This window comes from Epargyreus clarus, unplaced genomic scaffold, assembly GCF_041222505.1.
Source record: "Epargyreus clarus isolate Ecla_fem2 unplaced genomic scaffold, WU_Ecla_fem_2.2 ptg000003l, whole genome shotgun sequence".
NCBI lineage: Eukaryota > Metazoa > Arthropoda > Insecta > Lepidoptera > Hesperiidae > Epargyreus > Epargyreus clarus.
In genome coordinates this window covers 13,015,111-13,036,781 of record NW_027332211.1, presented here as the reverse complement: position 1 = coordinate 13,036,781, position 21,671 = coordinate 13,015,111, and the positions used below count along the sequence as shown (strand labels likewise).

General features: G+C 35.2%; 2 protein-coding genes across 2 annotated transcripts in view; one reads left to right on the top strand and one right to left on the bottom strand.

Moving 5' to 3' along the window:
* Positions 1–15,293, top strand: part of Gp150 (leucine-rich repeat domain-containing glycoprotein 150) — a 38,436-nt gene extending 23,143 nt beyond the window's left edge. Inside the window, exons 2-3 of the mRNA XM_073089618.1 lie at positions 5,773–5,815; positions 12,377–15,293. Of these exons, the coding sequence (XP_072945719.1) occupies positions 12,390–14,954 (2,565 nt within the window). The 5' untranslated portion in view covers positions 5,773–5,815; positions 12,377–12,389 and the 3' untranslated portion in view covers positions 14,955–15,293. The remainder of the gene's footprint in view (positions 1–5,772; positions 5,816–12,376) is intronic.
* On the bottom strand, positions 15,294–21,145 carry T3dh (Type III alcohol dehydrogenase). Its single transcript, XM_073089623.1, has 8 exons — positions 20,713–21,145; positions 20,097–20,175; positions 19,579–19,787; positions 18,193–18,389; positions 17,417–17,730; positions 16,874–17,055; positions 15,625–15,895; positions 15,294–15,483 (listed from the first exon to the last, which is right to left on the bottom strand). Exons 1-8 carry the CDS (start codon positions 20,763–20,765, stop codon positions 15,400–15,402), a joined length of 1,389 nt encoding a protein of 462 aa, XP_072945724.1. The 5' UTR covers positions 20,766–21,145; the 3' UTR covers positions 15,294–15,399.
* Between the last annotated feature and the right edge of the window lie 526 nt (positions 21,146–21,671).

Genomic DNA, 21,671 nt, shown 5'->3' with positions numbered 1-21,671 from the left:
GCCAGACTGCAGAACTTACAACATAAATGTCTCTACAAATATTTATGTATTTTATATTGATTGAACTGCTAAGCATAAGCAATAGGTTCCATCATTTATTCATCAAGTGTAGCCGGAGTCAGCCATTGAGATTTATATAGTTTGCCTTTTTCGTCGCTTGCAAAATCTTATGGCCTCCATTTGGACACACCTATAGAACATTTATGTAGTACCTAATAGGTAATCCGATTGAAACGTCGCCTGAAATCAATCTTCCTTTGACATTCAATTTGAATTTGACGTATACAAATACAAAATGCAAATCAATCTAATTAATAAAATATGTCCCTGATACTTTGGTACAATTAGCGCAAATTTTTCTGAGTCAATAAGTATCTGCTTAGTTTAGGTTAGCCACCTATCGTTCTAACATTGAATAAATTCGGATTTTTCATCCAAATAATAAATATTTACGCTTACATATTGTATAAAATACATTATCCAAAGAGGGGTGCTTTGAGCGATGTGACGTAATTTTCTATAATCTTTAGCTTCACAAATTCAAGTTACTTCCAAAGATGCACAAGTCGTTGGAACTGCATGATTTTCCAAATTTTAGGTAGAACTTATTGTGGTCCACTCATAATTAACCCACTCTTTATGGCATACATACTAAGGCACACAAGGCATTCCAGTTAGTTCCCAGAAGTAGACATCTGTGACCAATCTCATGGGATCCATGTGTGTTATATTTTTATACTTTACACGACTATGATCACTTAACATTAGGTGCACATACTCATTTACTATCGATGACAGGAAAAACGGATTCAAGGGTCATGTAGTCTGTTACTACGTTGCACAATATTACATACGACAGTGCAATAGAATCATATAACTTGGCAAATTAACACAACACAATAGAAGTCCCTCTAATGTACGCTCTATATTTCATTATTCATGTAACTATTTCATAATATTTTATTAATATTTCTAGTAATGACAGATGGAGCAAAAGTTTTTATAACATCGTATCAAATAACATTCATCCTCATGTCGATGTTCGCTTCTAAGTAAACTTTATCTGGTATTAATACTGGTCGTTTTCTACGTAAGCACTCTTATAATCCTAGGTTGATGGACTTTAATCGTAGAACTAGTAACCTACATAGAATATACAAGATAATCCAGCTTCTGACAATGTTGCAGAATTTTTACCTTAGTGTTCAGTTTTTTTACATGTAAGTAAGCCATTCTATGCATTGTTTATTTTAATATGAGATGTGCCCTGTGGTTACACTGCGCGTTTAGAAGTGTAGGAAAATTCAACGATTTCAATTTTCTTCGCGGATCTCTTATTCTTTTTCTAAAAGCCAAAGTTACTTCCTGTAATATCATCTAACTTTCAGTGAAAGACCGTGCAAATTGGTCCAGGCTAACAAACAAACAAGCAGACAAAAAATTTAATAACCTACTTTTGTCATCATTTAAGTACGGTGTAAGTACCGTGAAAATGTACTTTCATACGCATGTAGTAAAGCTGTTATTTTGATATCACAAACGGACAAATCAATTTTATTTATTCCTATAGAAAACAAAGAAATATCAACAGCGTTTCTTAATAATCTAATCTCACACGTACTTCCATTCGATGTCAAATGAAGGAGTTACTATTTATCTTCATGTCAGAAAAATCCACAAAACTATTGTCTCGAACATACAATGTCAATCCATTATCAGTCAATGATTTTTATTGAGATGCAAAGCAAGATACGCACAGAGTACCTATTAATGCACAGTCATATTTCTACTGGGATTAATGCCACTGAGAAAATATTTCACAAGTAGGTACAACGAAATCACATAAATATAATTTATATTTTTTTAAGAACCTAGAATTTGAGGATAGGTATAATAATATAATAAATGTAAGGTACATTGTCTGTTTTAATTGTAGCAAAATGTTTCTAGTTGTATTGTTGTATTTCTATACACGTGTTAGCTATACAAGCAGGTAGGTATAATTACATATGACCCACACACGGGGAATCCTAGCGAGGAGTTATGAGTACCTATAATAATCGTTAATTCCTTTTTTATAGTTGTATTAAACCCTTAGGCCGTTTGTCCACCGTCACCGAACCGATACCGAGGACGAGATGACGGCGCCGAAGTAGCGGTACATACAATAATATTTGTCTAATTATTTTATGCTACTTTAGTACATTAGTAATGATAATAATAATACGAACAGATTTTTTATATATTATATGATCCTTAAACAGAAGTGACCACACTATGTTATTTTTGGTCCAGCTCGTTTATGTTAAAATCTAGACAATCTAAGACCACTTAGAACTTACAACAGTTATATGATTTACATATGAATCTCAAGGAATAAGACTAGAGCTCCGAATAATTTATGAATAAAATCTAGTTTTGCAAAATATCTGCTTCCGATCTAATAGTTCACGACCACCAGTACCGTTCGCAGACGAACGTCATCCACATTGCTATTCATAACGTGAAGAGATTTAACCAACTCATTAAATATTCAAGGTTATTCGTGTTTAAAACTAACGCTCTGCCGAACACTTCTGTGTTTGTAATAAGCCCTTCGATGCTTAGGAAATATACTTGGATTTAATCACTAGTGACGTGACATTTTTTATTTAAGACAGATAATGTTTGTTTCGTTACAAGTTTATTTTACTTTGATATATATTTTTACGCTTAGTGATCATGTAAAATAGTCAAGGAAAGCTCCAATCATATACAATAGTTTGCCCAGATCGATACGTACCATTACTGATATAAACTTTTTCAAAAGTTTACTTCATAAGTTTCTTGTAGATAAATGCTATTATCCAATCTATCCAACAACTATCTATCCAATGTTTTGCCTAAGGAAGATTACATTTGACAATTTCCTCATACAAGTACCTAATTGTCAAATTTCAATCTTTAGTAGGTAAAAATGAATAGATTACTTAAAAATAACGAGCGTTAACGGAGCTCTATGTCCACCCCAGGACCTCCGAATGATAGTTGCTTCAAAATCTACACCTAATAAGCTCTGGAGTGATTCTCAAGCTATAAGACAAACTGACATATTTTATAATACTTAATTATGTCAGGATAAGGAAGTAAGATAGGAATAATTACATATTATTATCAGATTTATCAATATATCTGAACGTATACGAAGCATTCGTAATACTGTATGCATAGATTCCGTCACAGATATGCAATGAAATCTCATTTTCCTTCCTATTTTACAACACGGCGACGCCATGAGCCGGCTAGACTAGAACCAGTCTAGTACTTGCATTTGACTAGCCACGCCCACTGCACCGAACCGTATCGATGTATCGATGCTTATAATGTGTTATAATCTACTAATTTAATGTTATTTTATCGCTATCTTAAGGGGCTTGATCATCGTCAATTCCCTATTGACTCAATGTTTTGAGAAATAGTCACAGCTTTGTGGTGGAAAATCAGCCTCTCAATCAAGGAGTTCCAAATGTTAGATTAAATAAAATAGATAAAATTAGAAATTAATTATCACGACGTAGGTATATAGGTGACTGAAAACATCGTGGAGAAACCTAAACAACCCATTTTTTTTTTCAAAAAAAAAGCCTCAAACCAGTAGGAATTTAAAGTCTACCAATTTGCACTTGGTCAACGCAGAGGACAACGGCCACCGCGTTGGACAATGACACTGAGAGGAGACCAGTGCCCAGCAATAGATCAATTATTATTGATGTTGATGTCATACAATTTAAATAGTTCACAACCTCATTGATCCCCAGGCATTATTTTACGTTGCAACAGTCATTAATTGTATTGCCTCACCTCTGCATTTTGACGTCACTTTTACTGTTGCAAATTTATATGATTCAACGTTATGTATTTAAGACATTCTTTATGAATAACGGTGTGATGCTTATAACTTTTTTCCTTATCACGTTATTAGGTATATTTCGTGGACCTGTTAGATCTTAAACAGAATGTACACAAGATACTACAAGGATAAATTTAATTGAATATTTATCCTCGTTTTACTATTTTTAAAATGTATTTCAATACATATGTACCTAATGTCAAGATTCTTATCACCTCTACTCCGTTTAAAATACAATGAAGGTTGTAGACGCCTTTGTTGTTTGGCTCCGGAGGCACTACCGCTACACCTATTTCGGGCTTATAGCAGCAATGTTAAACGCCTATATTCCGTTTTGAAGAGTGTGGTAAAGGAAACTTACATATCGGAAGCTTTCCAAACGAGTTCTTAAGGGTAGCAGCGCATCTGTGGTCAACCTCATGTAGGAATCTAATCATCTCAGACGTTGATTATACATTTCCACGGGCAGCGGTAACCATTATACGTCAGATAGACTGTATGTTCCTTCGTTACTTCAGTATTATATAAAAAAAGTCTAGTTATAATAGATTATTTGGACACCTATAGTGATCCTCTCTACAAACATTGCGAAGAGCTAAGCATGCCCGCAATTCCCTATCAATCGGAACCCGATCTCGTTGGCCAGTGACCTAGCATCAACAAATCGCTTGTTTCACTTTTATTCCACTCGTGTTCGCGCTTTATTTTTGTTGTAATAGCCAACGGTTGACGTAATACGTCCGCCACGGATGATCGATCGTCTCATAAAACGCTGGATTGGTGTTACACACATCACATATTTGTATACTGTGTGCTATGTACACGTTTATTCCTTGAAGTAGCATCAATTGAAATGGCATTTACAAATGATTGGGTTGAGTTGACCTTGGGTCACGTCTGCATCTTTGCATACGATTCGGTACAATTATTCATTAAGTTTTTTTAACCACCAATCCCCAATCACCTCGCTCATCGATAGTGGAAACCCTTACAGATCTACTTCTAGAAATAGATCTTACGGCTACGCTAACCGGTCCTATGCTCTGTACGCAAGTTTCACTTTTAAACCTAAACATTATCACTTTATACGTAATAACTTGATACAATAACTGTAGTAGAATAGTTTTACTTATTGACTAATCACTCATCCATATCTACTGTTTAATATTCAGTGCCGGCAAACTTTGTCCATCACCTGAATCTGTGCCACTTTATCTAGATAGTGTTCTAGTCAATACACTACAATGTCCTATGATTGTAATTAAGGTAATAATATCAGAGACTGAATTGTGTCATACGGATAGCTAGATTACAAATAACGTATTTTTGTTCCAATTCAGCTCACGGCACATTGTTGTGGAGTAAAAGGCATTCTTACTTTACCCTAATTGTTGTTGGTTATTAAATTAACTAATAGTGTATACCCTGGAAAACCTAATACTTTCCAAATAACATAGGAAATTGACCCCTAAGTTGAACGAAAACAAATTAATTTGAAGTGTCATTATCACGCATAATTACTACCATGTTGTATTGAAACTGTTGTTTACCTGACACCGTCATTATTTACTAACGATTTATGGGCTCGAACACAAAACTGCGATGCGACGCGATGCGAATTCGCAACGCAGAAAATTGCGATGCGAATTGCTGCGATGCGATATCGTGCGGCGTAGCGTCTCTCAGGGTGACCAACAACAACAACCACTGTGCGATGCGAATCAATTCGCAAGTTCTTGCGATGCGTCGAGGGAGCTCGCAGATTTTTGCGATGCGACGTCGCATCGCAGTTTTGTGTACGAACCCTATAGCTTGTCACCGATAGATAGTAAATAACCTGAAACGCTGTTACTCTGTCTTATCTTGTCTCTTCTTTGTTACAGATTGCAATTAACATACTTACTGGGCGGCTGAACAAGGGCATAGGTACGTACTGGTTGTACTCAGAAATAAAGTAATTTACTTGTAGGAAAAATATGGAAAAATTAAAAAGTATTGCTGTGTTACTTGAAGTTTATAGAGCGAATTGTCTGATTGCAAAGGTTCTATAAGTAACACTTCTATTTTAATTAAATTTGTATGAACACTGGAGTACAAGAATCGTGTTAAAAAACATAAATAGTTAGTGCGACGAGGAATTGGCATGAACTGTACGAATTTCTTGGCTCGCATGTTCAACATTTTACTAGCGGAGACATCTCCCGTGATAGCACTAAAACAGCTTATTTATAATCCAATTGATCTTATAGAATTAAGATAATGTTTGTTTAACCCCTCTACATTCTAAATAAAGTAAACTAGTAGGAAACTAAGCTGAAGATTTTATTTATCTTAAACATAAATAAGACTTTTATAACAATTTCAATATTTTCTTATAGCACATTATAACTGGTATTCTATTAAAAATAGGTATTCATCTGAGTTTTACATTTGTTTATTATATGATAAATACCTGTTTATTGCACATAGTAAAGTTATTACATTATTTATTTACTAGTAAGTAGGTAATGAAAAGACGTACGTTGATAATATAATAACATAGGTTATGAGTAGGTATGTATTTAATGAGGTACCTACACTGCATAAAAAATAATCGTATAAATACCTATTAGGAATCACAACCTATCGATAGTATCGATTTTCGTTTAATATGTTGTACTTTTTTTTTCTTAACGAGGGGGAAACCTTCAAAAGGTACCCGACGACGTGAGAGCGACGCCGTTTTATGTGGGATTTTTACCGCAGTAAACCCCCCCGCTGGCCGTCCTCAACGCTTGTTGGAGAACCCCGGGATCTCCGACGGAACGCCACCGGAATCCTCCAAGCGCGATGCCCCGATCGGGCTCTGCCCTGGGAGAGCAGTTTTCGCTCCTCCCACACCATCTGGTGTTCACGACGGTATGCGACCACACATACCGCCATCCTTCCCAGGGTCGCTTACTGGACGGTTCGAGCTCCCACTTGCCGCTCGCAACCCCGGAAGCCCCCTTTTAGTCGCCTCTTACGACAGGCAAGGGATAACGTAGCCCTATTCTAGTCCCGGAAGGGACATGTTGTACTTACCATGTTACAACTGATATCCACGCGGCATGTCTGTTTACTAGCTCCAACATAAAAGCTAGCTCAAACACCTAATAAGGTCTTCCTCCAGTTAATCTCACAGGAATACTTTAATTTGTTACGAAATGACTGCGAGATCGCGTAATAAAACGAGCCGGCGAATGTAAACATGGCTGTTTGCTTGTCTTCGCAAACAACGCTCGGCGATTACACTTTACACTTGGTTCTATGTCTAAACACAATGTAACCACTTACGTTTACAGCGATAACTTTCAAACTGTTGAGTTCAGTTTCTACGTAAATAGGATGTATGGTATATTACCTACTACCAGAACAAAAATATATTATTTTTTGGCGACTACCTTCTAAATTCTCCACACACTCCACACACACCCCGTATTCCTTAATAATCTGCACTAGCAACCTGATGGTAAGTTGTTACCCCTCAGATAAATATGTCTACCTTAACACTGTTCTTAGACAGAAATACCATTTACCGTTTCAACTTGATCCTCAGGGTAGAAATAATCTGAGTTATGTAATTCCGTCCACTATATAATAGAATTAAGTATCAATTAATTTTATTGATACCTACCCACCTAATCTTTACTCTTAGTTTATATTACTGTAATTATATAATATGTGTCGTAAATTTTATTACGTAGGTAATTTATTTCATTATTAATTATATTTTTTACAATAAGTAATGTTCATCATAAATGTCAGCTTTGTACTTCTTACCACATAGGCATGTTTTTATGTCTAAAAATATTGTTGTATAAGCTTTGATGATTTTAATTAATTAAGCGATTATATTTTATTTATTACTATAATCACCTACATACGTGTAAAAATAAAACATTAATCATCACTTCACGAACAAGTGATAAGGTTAGGTCGGATCTAAATCATCCGAATTGTAGAATATTCAACAATGTTCTAATTAAATTAAATTAAATGTTACATAATACTTACACGAGTATAAAACAGCACAAGTGGATATGTATTGACTGAACTAAACAGAAAATAGTAAGGATTTTAATATACAAAGGAACTCGCTCACTTTAATGTATGTTGCCCATAAACAAAGAAGTTTATGACAGAAGAATCCAATAGAAAAGTATAGGTATTATACATGCGATAATGCAGTTTGTAGAACACTCTATTTTTTATACTTTTAAGTGTTTTAATCCAACTATAGAATTGAAAGTTTTCACGAATACTCAACCCCGTATTTCAATAGTTAATGAAAAACTAAAAAAAAAATACTTTACCCTACACTAGTACCTACAGCTCACTACAAACTTATACAAAATCCTTAAAGCCTGTGATGTAAAAGGTAGTAGGTAGACAGAATATGTTTTCCGAAAATTATTTAATATCGACAACCCTGGAGCAAATTGTCGGGTGTGAGATAATTAGAAAGCTAAGAGAAACGATGACGTAAACGCAGGTCGAACCAGGCCAGGCTACGGGATTATAAAATCGAAATGTGCTGCCCTCCTACTGTTAACGATTCATCGCAATATGCATTTTTGCACGCGCTTACCACCTATATAGGTCGTGTCAATTGTATGCAAAATAAATCGTTTATCCATTAGTCGTGCTAATAAAGTGTTCACTTGAAAGCAGCTTTATAACGCAGTACACTTTTTTAACAATAGAACACAATTTGACACGTTTTTTGACGTGTAAAAACTAGAGAACTAAATATAAGAACTAACGTTATTGTGACTTAAATCGGTGCTTAGAATATTTTCTTTTCAAGTGGTTTTTCCGTTTAAATATTGTGTTTTTCGATCATTTTTAATTTATCGTTTAGTTTAATGTGTATTAAATAGAAGATTGGGGTAGGTACTAAAATATAAGTAAATATGTATGTTCCTAATTAATAATATTATATATTTTAATCATCAGCTTCAAAGGGTTTAAACTTATTTTGACGTTTATTTCTTTATTGGCACCACTTTTAACGATGCCTGTAATGTAACAGAAAGGAATTACTTACTTAATATGCAAAGCGCCGCGATTCACGTCGTTATTCGCTTTCAATATTGTCTATGACTGTGTCTGTGGTCTACAAGGTAACTTTTTATTAGGAAGAACAGAAACAGTCCGGATGTTCTGAATAAAGAAGAAACTGATACCTTTTTATAGGGAAGTAAATAAATAAAGGTCATATAAATAGAATTTGCGGACATGTTACTAAATATCTATCGTTGTAATAGCACGTTTGCTGCAACAGGTATAGCAATTGTGTAAAATGAATTTTTTAAATGAAATAAACATTAAAAAATGATGAATGAAACAAGGTACCTCTTGTTTCAAAATAAATTATTATAAACATAATCACATAGACTACAATCAAACATGATGTAAATACAAAACATCAGTAATAATAATCATTTATAAATACCAATAAAATCGTGTGTGTAGAGTGTAGAGACGGACTTGCATAATTGTAAGTTTAACCATATTAGGTGTAAATTAATCTAAAATAGACATCCCTATAACGTTGTATAATGTACTAAATATAGTAAATATATAGGTACCTAAATAATGTATTCAGTTAGGTATATAATGCAATGCATTACCTAACTATGCAAATTGCTTTATAATAGTTTATGGCTTAAGCTTCAACATATAAAACGTTTACCTTTACTCAGAGACTCAATAAAATGCACGGTTTAAGTAGTTGCAGTTAAAGTTTATTATATGTTGTTTTGAAATTGAAACAGCAAGCGATCGTTCATCTCACGTGATGGTAAACCACCGTCACACGTAGAGATCTGTATCTAATCTTGCCTGTATATTACGATTTTAGGTAACTAATTTTATTAATGAGTTTGTTTTAACTTAAATAATTGGTGTGTGCATTTTGAAATCTATAAAATAACACAATTTTTACTTAAGTATACTCAATTACTCATATCAATTAATTTTTATCTCTCACTAGGTACTTATCTGATCTTGATAATTATTTTAATAAATAAACATAATTATCTTTAATTTTTCGTTAAGTGTATTGTGTGTATTATATAATTGTTCTTAAATAACCAGACTTAGTCATCAATTTAAATTATGAAGTTCTTCAAATACAAATTTGGAGAAATATATTTTACGATAATTGCTCTTAAAAAGATTTCACCTGTATGAAGTTGTATAAAAAATTAGTTCATATGTAGTCAATAACATCGTAATATGTGGAGCGCCTGGACCGGTTTATCTAATCTTATCTCTCATTATGCGATGCGTCGCCGGTTTACACATGTACCATACGTATTTTGTTCTCTATAACATTACATCAAAGGTGCGCGCTGTATTCAATTCATTAAAGAACCACTTTTTGTGCTCCCCATTGAAGTCTAGCAAGACTTTTTATAGACTGTCTACTGTTGCTTACGTCCATTTTAAATTAAATACCAAGTCTTAAAACATACCTCAAGACGTGCCGAAACACTAAAAAGGATGACTTAAACGCAATTAAAAATAGAAATTACTAAACCTGTTTCATTGCGTTGTCGACTTAATAAGTATGTCTTTTATACCGAGCCAGCCTATTCCACGCACGTTTACACAAACAACGCATATTACCTTTTGTGTGCCAGTAATTATCTCTACAAATATTCATTCGTCCTTCCTTCGTCGACAAAGTGCGCGGCGCCCCGCCTCGAGTGCAGTCTTGTGACCGATGCGACGACGAGAAAGTGCTACAACTTTCTATATTAAATCCAGTACAAAGGCTCGCCTAATCGCAAGTACACGATATTTTAATACAAATTTTGAAGGCAATACAATAAATAAATGTTGTTAGTCTTTTATTAGTATTTCAAGGAAACGAAACTGGCCAACTAGATGACACCAAAATTATTATGTAGTTACTAAGTAACATTTTACATACTCCGTTTAAAAATTTTGCCAAGTCCTTAAGGACAGAGTGTGTTAAAAGCCGTAGTAACGATGGCAGAATGTACACTGACAATTATCACGCAAATAAAGATGGCGCGACAGTGTCGAGATGTGAAATAGCTAAGGAAAATACGCGCTCTGTAAGGTCGAATGGTATTACAGTAGACGCGAGTACCTCGTTGAAAATTGATTATTGGTTTGATTGACTGTATTTAACAGTTCATTTAAAAACGTCCTAACTAAAAGTGCTATAGAACACAAAAAACACAATGGCAGATTAGTTGTCTCAGCAACGGACCAAATATGAATAATACCGTTAGGTTTAATCAAATTATGCAAGTAATCCGTAAATGTCTATAAAAAAACTTTAGTTTAATTTAAACTTATTTTATTACTCCAAATTACGCATATTTTAATAAATTTAAAAATACTATTGCCATATTAGCAACTCCATATGTTGTTAGTATGATTTTTTCTATAATTTTTCATTAATCTATATTACGCCCGACGCAATTTTCTTAAAGTCAATGCCTACGAACATCATTTTTAACATATCCACCAGAGGGTTCCGGATTCGAAACCTCATCGAAATTTAGTCCTTTAATTTATTTTTTATGTCTATTGCTCAAGCTAAGACTAAGATCGAAAAAGGGAAGCCCCTTACCCATACCCATTTATTGGACAAAACTATTTTATATCACAATTTGGTATGTTAAAAATATATCACGAGCGGGTTGGCACAATCTTCTCCAAAGCGTATAATAGAATGTTTATTTTTAAAATCCTACAAAAAGTAATTTTATTGCGCTGATAATTATAGATAACAGTTGTAGTTAGTGTTCGTTGTTCACGAGCGTCACATGCCTCGTGAATACTGAACACACCAATCGACAGATGTACGTTGCGCAGATAAGATTTCACTAGAACAAAACCCACGACATCTGTTATAACACTGTTCCTACTTATGTGTTGTATTACAATATATTGGTTACGATTTCAGCTTCCATTTCATAATGCAATTTTGAAATGTTATCCAAAATTTATATGAGAAATGATAATGTAGAAAATATAATATTTTGGTTATTATTTTTGTTCCGTCTAAATCTCTTTATACCCCTATGTCTTTACAGAAGAGCAGTTATTGATTATGATACATTAATAAGCATTAAAGTATTTGCAGACCGCAAGAGAATGGTTAAGAAATATTCCGTATTAACGTTCTCAGAGGCGAAGTGTAATTTATAGCCCTCTTACCCAGTTACAAATGTCCGACACTAAATAATTTATAAACATTTAGTTCGTTGAAATTTGTAGTAGAACGTGTGTAAACCAATAATTTGTATATTTAGCATTAAATGTTTACAGTATAACTTTTTGTTTAACGAACCAAAAACCACACCCATTGTTACACGCTGTTACGCCATTATTGCCAACACGTGATTCTAAGGCCATAACTGTTATAACATTGTCGTCTTTGTTTTTCAATAGAGATTAATAAGCTTTCGTTTTCAATTCCAGAGTTCGCTACGACATGGGGGTGAGGTCCCGGGAGTTACTACTGCTCCTGGCAGTGTGCACGCTTGCGATAAGCGAGTCGGTCAACAAAACTGCGAAGAAAGAAGGAAACGAGGCCGAAAACTTCCCCTTCCCGTATGATGATGATACCGCAGACGACCAAGAAGTGCTCTTCAGTGAAGACAGGCCCTGCCCCAGAGATTGCATATGTACTGTATCTCAAGGATACAGAATAGCCAAGTGCAATCGCCTGGAAATAGGCACACAAAAGTTTGGAGATGATATAACAGACCTTGTTATCGAAAACGCAGATCCAGAAGTGCCTATCCAACTCGATGACTTCATTTTCAAAAAACTAGGTCTCCACCAACTAGCTACAGTTAAGATTGTTAATAGCACCATCGGATCAGTAGGAGTTAAAGCGTTCCATGGCCTCCATGAGCTGTACGCTGTAAATCTATCTAACAATAAACTAAAGAGTCTTCATCCTGAAACCTTTGCAAATAACAAGAAGTTACTACTACTGACGATTTCAAACAATCCTTTGAAATTCCCAGCTGCCGGATCACAGGAATATTTCCTCAATGCATCTTCAGTGCAAGAACTTGATGTTTCGTACTGCAACATGCAATATATCACGGCCAATACTTTCAAAAATATGCCAGGCCTAATGTATTTGAACGTAGCAGGAAACAACTTATCTGACATGGACGCTGACACCTTCAAGAAATTGTTAGATTTGGAAGAGCTCGATCTGAGTGACAACAATATCAAATCCCTTCCTGATGACATTTTCTCTGAAAATACGGAGTTGGCTACGCTCCATATTCAAAGGAATCCGATCGACTCAGTATATGGTTTACAGATCTCTGACTTATTAACGTTAAATGCTGGCCAAACGAATATTCAATTCGTTGGCCCCTCGATGTTTAACGGCATGTCATATATTGCAAACCTCAACCTTAGCGGCAACAGTATTGAAAAAATTCATAACCAAGCTTTCCACAAACTTGTCGAACTCAACTATTTGGATCTTTCCTACAATGACTTGGATTTCATTTCCAGCGTTTTGATCAAAGAGAATATTGAGTTAGACATTTTCAAAATCTCGAATAACCCTCGACTGAAACATCTACCTGTTGAAGGATTCAATTGCTCTGCAGAGCAATTTAACATCTATCTATTCGATGCCTCTAACTGTGGCCTTGAAGAGATTTATGACGATTCGTTGAAAACCTTCACCGCCCTCTCTCAAATTAATCTCTCCGGGAACAAAATAAAAGCCATTAGCAATCAAGTTTTCTCCCGATCACCTAAACTAGTTGACATTAATTTGTCTTATAACTTGTTGACTACATTGGAAGTTAAAATTTTCGAAGCAAACAAGGATCTCGGCAAATTGAATCTTCAAGGAAATCCTTTGAAAGTACTTTCCGCAGAAGTCTTCGTACACACACCGCTTTTAACATGGCTTGATATGAGTCACGCTGAACTTACCTCACTTTGGAAAGCAGGAAAGAATCATTCAACTACACTTCTTAGTAACTTGAGCTTCTTGAACGTTTCGCATAACCGCATTACTGAGATTAAACAGACTGAACTCGATAACCTAAACAAACTACGCACACTCGACATAAGCAACAACTTGCTTGCGTGTAGCCGCGATTTCGAGAACCTTATGACCTGGTTGAGCAATCGTAAAGTATCGCCCAACGCCAATTCAGCTAGTATTGCAAACTTGGCAAAGGACACCAAATACGAAGACGGTACATACAACTGGGACTTCCTCGTGCGCAAAACTTGTGGCACAGCATTGCCTCTACCTGCCAACGACGCGGCGCCTGTTTCAGATGAGGAAATATGGGAGAGGATCGACCAAGATGAGATGGGTAATTTCGATTTGAGGCGCACTTTAGATGACGGTAAAGTTGCCGATGACTCTAAGCTTACTGCTGACGATAAGATCGTGAATGAAGTTGATGATGCCGATGATGAAGCCGAAGATGACGACGAGGCCGCGGATGATGAAGATGATGAAGAAGATGTTGCGGAAGAGTACGATGATGATGACGTAGACCTTAAAGTTAAATTGATTGAGAAAACCGTAGCTAAATCTTCCACACCTGAACCTACATCCGAAAAGCCACGAAAGCATAAGATATCACTGGGCATCAAACTTCTCGATGATGGATACGACGATCTCGAGTCCGACGTGTTCGTCCAGGAATCAATTAAAGACACCGAACACGGCCGCTACGATTACTTGTGGCCGATCCTCATCGCCGTGTTCGGCGCGTTGTTGTTGCTTATAATCATCGCTAAGGTTGTAATGATGGTATGCAGTAGGAGAACCAGGGAGATGAAATACAACAGTGCCATTATAGCCGCGATGAGTCACCCGGGTCGCACGAAGAAGGATTGCGGTTTGGTATACCAGCAGCTGTCTGAAGATCTGACGGGTCCCACGACTCCAAAGCTCAACCGCTACGCACCGCTGCACAACGTGACGGTGAAGGCATCCAACATGTCGTACGAGAGCAGCCCCTTCCACCACAACAACATCGTGCCGGAGGCGGTGTGAGCCATGCAGTATAAGTTTTAATTTTACGCTAAATTACACTAAATTAACAACTGCGTTAACTCGTACATAAGCAGTAAGTGATAAATATAAGCGCTAGTCAATGCAAGATACATATGTAACGAAATGTTTTAAAATAAAGTGCCTTGAAGTATTTTCGAACAACGTGCAGCCACAATATTTATGAACCTAGCGCTTTTTATTGATTACAAAGGAAGAAAGTAACAAATGGAAGTCAAATTACAACAAATTAATTTAAGATATACATAATTATATATTATACAAATTAGTTGATAGGTTTATTTTATGTACTTAAAATTAATAAAAATTAAACACTTAACATATTATTGTTTTATTGAATTTATTCAACTTTACAAGTACATACCTATAAACTATAGTGATGCTGCAGGAAAGCCATGTTTAAGGATAAATTACATTTATATAACTTTTAGTAAATAGTCAATGAATCTTCTAACAGCTTTGACAAATCATCTTCAGACTGCGGTAAGGGGGCAATACTTAACAAACGTTTCTGAAACATAAAAAACAGAAACTTCCAAATAAATATAATAAATAAAAAATAATGTTTATAACCTCTCTATATGTTGTAGATAATATAAGAAATGTCTACACAAATTTTGTTAACACTTCGAAATTAAAATAATAAACATACCTGCGGCAAAGCTCCTTGTACCAAATTGGGGACATCATCACGCGTGTAACCGAGTGCTGTCAGGCCATTCTCGATCTTCATAGTGTCCATGTACTTCAGTATTGTGTCCGATAGGACCTTGCCGGCATCGGCTTGCTTTACATTAGTAGTGTTCGTGCCTAGGAGGCTGGCTGCTTCAAGATGCTTATCCGGATCGCTAGAGGCCGTAAAACGAAACACTGCTGGTGCCGTCAGAACTACCGCTAGCCCGTGAGGCACTATGGGTTCCTTTCTGAAAACAAATAAAAAATAAGAAAGAGATATAGAAAATCCTAATCCTAATTAAGTAGACTGTTTATTAGGTACTACATTTATTTTTCTATCCTTAACGCTAAATATACAGAGTGAATTTTTCAAACGGGCCTTCAGGGCCAAATCCGAAACTATAAGGATTAGCGAAAAATGCTGAAAGGAGTTACGAGGCCGATTTTGATAAAAACTAAAACTGCATCATTAGTTTTTTAAAATATCTTTTTCCTTAGCCGGGAATCGAACGGATTTCGGATTAGTTTCGGATTTGGCCCTGAAGGCCCGTTTGAAAAATTCACCCTGTATACTTGATAAGGTTGCTATATTAACCATAATAGATGTGAAACTTCTTAAAAAAAAAACAATTTAAGTGACATACATAAATATTACATCGAGGTGACATCATCCATATTTTCGCGTTGACGTCACGATGATACATTATTAAGTTTTACGAAGCACACCAACTTTAAACTTACAAATCATCGATCGTAGATTAATCTTTATCAGTTAAGCACATTATCGATTGATGTCGCTAGTAGTAATTTATTATTTACGGAAGTATCACTTATTACTCAACATCCGTTACACGTGACGTCTCGTCCTTAAACTTTTACTCTTAAATTTCGTCCACATAATGTTTTTACCAAATCTCCCAAGAGGTTTCACTACAAAATATGTTTGGTATACCATAATAAATAATTAAAACCTATTATAGTCCGCGCCAAACTGCTAGTCCGCTCTGAATATAAAAACTAGTTGCGTCGAGTAGCAAATTGTAGATATTAGCAGGACGAAGACAGTGTGGGATCCCTCCAGGCACCCGTCCGCTGCCCGCTCTCGCTCACGGGTACATAGCTGCGTTTATATGGCCTTACGTTGCTGCGGAATATATGCTTGTAGTTGTGTGCAACAACTTCAGAGCGGACTAGCAGTTTGGCGCGAACTATACCACTTTACTTACCCATAATCCTTAGGCACAAAATCCTTAACATTCCCAGCGATGGGATAGGCGAGGCCGTGGCAGACGTGGACGCCAGCGTTGCCGATGCCCACTCCCGCCATCGTCGCCGCCAGGTGCATGGAGGATCGAGCCTCCACGTCGTCGGGATTGTATACTGAACGGGCGAAGTACTTGCGAAGACTCTAAAACGTTGAATGATGTACATGTCTACATAGTATCTATATAGTAATTAGTTTGCATGGAGATATTTTATGGTACTATATAAAGACTTATATAGTAATAGAACAGCGAGCCGACTACCTCCCTGACTACTGAACTACCTGAAACCGATTACAGAATCACTTGCCCCTCCAAGTACGTACAATATTTGCCTCGTGTCGTAAACTTCTTAGTCAGTAACTTATACTTATTTTAAATATTCTTGTATTTTACATACTTTTTAAATTAGTAATTAAAAGTTATTGTACTAATACCCGTAATGTTTTCAAATAATTGTCGTGAAATAAAATAACCTATAAAATTTTAATTAAATATAAAGTTTACCTGCAAACAGAATCTAGCCCAGACATCTGATATAGGGTTGCTACCTTGATACACGGGTCTAAGCGCAGGATTAGGTGGCGCGGGTCCTCTCTCATTATACGGTATCGCCGTGAAACTTTCCAGCGCGTGGCAGAAGATGTCAAAACCAGAGTAATTCGCCACTCTCTCGGGTACAGTCAGTGTGTGCAAAGGGTCTATCATGGCCAGTACGGGTCGTAGGGATGTGTCCGCGATGCCAGTCTTGGCTTGTATCTCCTCGTAGTCGAATATGCTCATGCCGGTCGTTTCGCTGCCAGTACCACTTGTGGTTGGAACTGAAAATAAAAAAATTGTTGATTTATTTTTAAAATCACAACTATCAAATGTACGGAAGTAAGAGAATACAAAGCTCCATTCATTCATCCAAGCTACAGGATTAAAAATTAGTGTTTCATGTTAACGTTTTCTCCAATATTGCAAAAGCAACTTGTGAATTATTGTATTAATTATAAAAGTGTAATTATAATAAAATATCATTGCATTCAATCTCTCACCCAACAACCCTGCTGAGCCTAAGTAGGCTACTTTCATAAAATATCAGATTTTCATAACCTCTTTTTTACAATAAGTGTCTTTCCTTCAACCTGCCTTTCTCCTAGTCTTCTTCGTATATTGCCCTTAATATCTTTTTTGCAAAATATCTCTTCCATTTTGTTTTTTTTTTTATTATTTTCGCAGTGTTTCGCAAAATTTGACTTCCACATATCTTTGCATAATGATACTGTAATGTTACGTACTAGCAATCATAGGCTTCAATTCAACTTGAACCTTCTTCCCTTTACCGACAGGCTGGTTCACATAGTCGAGAAACTCTGCCCCCGGGTCGCTGTAGTACAAGTTGGCAGCTTTGCACGTGTCCATCACAGACCCACCGCCCACAGCTACGAAACTGTCGAAACTACCCTCTTTGGCGAACTTTATGGCGTCCTTGAAGCTAAAACACAGAGATATTTTTAAATAATAGTCTTTGTAAACGCACATTCATAGCTATACTATATATAAATTGACTTATATTTACTCACTATTTAACTATATGCTCAATGATAGTCTAAAAGAAATTATATTAGTGAGATCACCTTTCGGGCACATTTGTGGATGTTATATGGTTCAATTGTATAATGTGGCATGGTGGCATTAATTGGACAACTATTTCTGACTTACACAAGCAGTGCAAATGTTGATGATTGTGCTTTGAAGGCCACTCGAAGGTAAACATATTTGAGATTTATTAGTTTTCCAACTCTTCAGTGTTTACCACATTTTAATATGAATAGCTGAATACTTTTGGTTGCTATTAAAAACTTAACAATACAATGACTAATTTAATGAATATTACGAAATTATTTAGTATTGTGTGGAACAATGAGACTTAACTTAATTAAATAAAGAGCTTACATTTAGTGTTTGATTCCACATGAGCAAGTTTAGCAAATCCAGGAGAGCAGGGAAGAAAAATGGAAAGAGCTATTTTAGTTTACAACCAGACAATTGTAATTTGGTGATATGTAACCCTGTATTTAAATAGATTAAATAAGTATTCCAGCCAGCTCAGTGCTCAAAACGTAACATATCTGTGGCTTTACCTATTCAGATTATCTATTGAATTCGATTGCATAAGGAGCCAAAGACAGCAGTAATCATTGAACTTTATGGCAACTGGCATACATATAATTATGTAAATTTAATCAGATTTAGTAAAACCAATGCACATATTGACCTGTTTCATACAGAAAATTGAACATAGCATATCTGTAGACTATATTCAGATTTATGGTTACAAAAACCAATGCCAATAATTTTAGTTTAGTTCAAAAATTAAATTATATATGGAACAAGCTAGGGTAGGAATATGTTTATATTCTTACTTATTTATAAACATGTGTTGAGAGTCACACACTAAAATCATAATTCATAATTTGTAAATTTTATCATCAATGTCATTTTTAATTTGTCTTATTGTGCATCATTTTATTATGTAGATATGTGGGACATCATTATTATAAATTAACCATTTTCCATTTTCCATTGGACCATTTCCTTATACCCTTCAACTTGTTTATCTCTTAAAATGTAATCGAGTCATAACTATATAATCTTCACACAGCTAAAATAAAGACCAATACCTTGAGTCAGTAGGTTCTACACGGACTCTGTCATAAACTTTGTAGTTGATACCATTTTTGGTCAGCGAATCGAGCACTGCTTTCATAGGACTGAGTGATACAACATTTGGATCTGTCATCACACACACATTCTTTGCTCCGAGGTTGACAAGATCCATGCCCACCTCCTTTGTCACGCCCAGACCATACCGGACTGTTGAACATTTTATCTATAATATTAAAGCATAGGGATTGGCATAGGTTTGAAAAAAAAAGCCAATGAATGACACTCTGAAATACCTTTAAGACAGCTGAACAATAAACAATTAAAATTTAATAAAGTTTTCATTAAATTAATAGACAGATTATGTAGACATGGATATTTGTAAACAAAATGTATCCCAGAGAGCATTGGGGTCCATGACTAAGTTGAAATAACTCTTAATTTTTTCTCTCTCATAAAAACAATAAAATCAAGTTTGGCAGTGGTACCACATTCATAATTGACTATATTTTAATTTAAACACAAATATACTTACTTCAAAAGCATAGTCTTTGGCCGGCACCACGTTAGAAACATGAATATTTCCTCTATGACTGTGAGCTGGACATTGGCATCTGGAACATTTTAAAATACTCATATAAGAAAGAAACTTTTCAAATCAAAATAATATATTGTTTCACTAAGAACCTTTGATGACTAGCTTCTTAGAGAATAGATCACATTATATAAGTCTTTAATCACGAAAACAAAACCTTATTGGTAGCCATATACTACCAGTTAGTGGCCCTGGGTTATGGAATGAATCAGTGCATGCTTCCTTTAAATAATATTCTTAAATCTGTTCCAAGGGAACTAACCCTTCAATTTTTGGTCACATACAACAACAGTGTTGAGTCTTTCTGGATTCCAGAGCCAGATTGTGACTCTGACCATCTTGACTCTTAACAGCCAATAGATCAGAAAGAGTCACAATAAAATAGATATTTAATAGCCGATACGATGAAATAGTCACTAACCAGATGTCTCTATGTACGAGCTTAGATGAATTAAATAGATATGATATTTTAGTTATCAAAGTGTATGAGGTATACATTTATCTTTGCAGTATTAAAAGAAATTGTCTTTTACGTCATCAATACATAAATACTTACGAAGCAATGTCGATTGTCCTCAATAGATCAAATACTCTCTTACGACCTGCCATGGTACAATAGTTCAACTATTGAATCTGTGAATTTATGAACAAAGTACTTCGCTCTCGACTTAAATATATTTTATATGATACTGATAAGACATATCGCTCAAAACATGCTTATCTTTGACCCGAAAGTGTACAACTGCTGAATATTCGTTATTGTCGATTTAAGCAACTTGGATAATAATATTTACATTTTGATTGCATTTCACATTGCGATTATAATAAGCTACATATTAAATTAATTCCAAAGACATTTGTACTTTCGTGACTTCTATATTTGTTTATTGTCTAATTAATTTAAAGTTTAATTATATTTATAAGTCAACTATCCAATAAATTCCATATTATAATTTATTTTATTTTTGTGTCAAATTTTGACATAATAAGGCTATGGTATGGCGCCCTAAGAAGAGAAGGACGAAGAATGCTCAATCCGTATCGATACTTAAGAGGATCGATAGTATCGATACATAACCACTTATTGAAAGATTAGAAAAAAAGATACATTGCCGTTGTTTGCAACAGATTGATTTGTCCACTTATATTAATCACAACCTACTACCTAATACAAAACAACGCATTTAACATTTAAACATATATTATTAATATCAATAAATAAACCTGCAAACATAAATGTTGAATCCAGAAATACTCAACACTGTGAATGTGCCCACTTTTCACATTGAAAGTATAATAAAAAAAAAATTACTCAATCTTTGGTGGCGTTGAAGGAAGTAGTTACATATCCTTGTGGGAATTTGTGTTCCATCTAAATGTAAGGGACATCGGTCCCGTTGGTCCCGCACGAGAGTTTCAGAAATATAGGATACAATTGTTGAAATTGTTGAATTGAAATTGTACAAATTGTATTTCTTTAAATTAAAATAATTTAAGCTTTGTACATAGTTATTA

Bases quoted from the DNA above. Each gene is read 5' to 3' on its own strand.
- T3dh (XM_073089623.1), bottom strand. From the start codon at position 20,765: ATGGCAGGTCGTAAGAGAGTATTTGATCTATTGAGGACAATCGACATT. The intron at 20,176-20,712 runs GTAAGTATTTAT...AAAATGTTCCAG, and splicing joins AGGACAATCGACATTGCTTC to ATGCCAATGTCCAGCTCACA. The intron at 19,788-20,096 runs GTAAGTATATTT...TTAATATTATAG, and splicing joins CCAAAGACTATGCTTTTGAA to ATAAAATGTTCAACAGTCCG.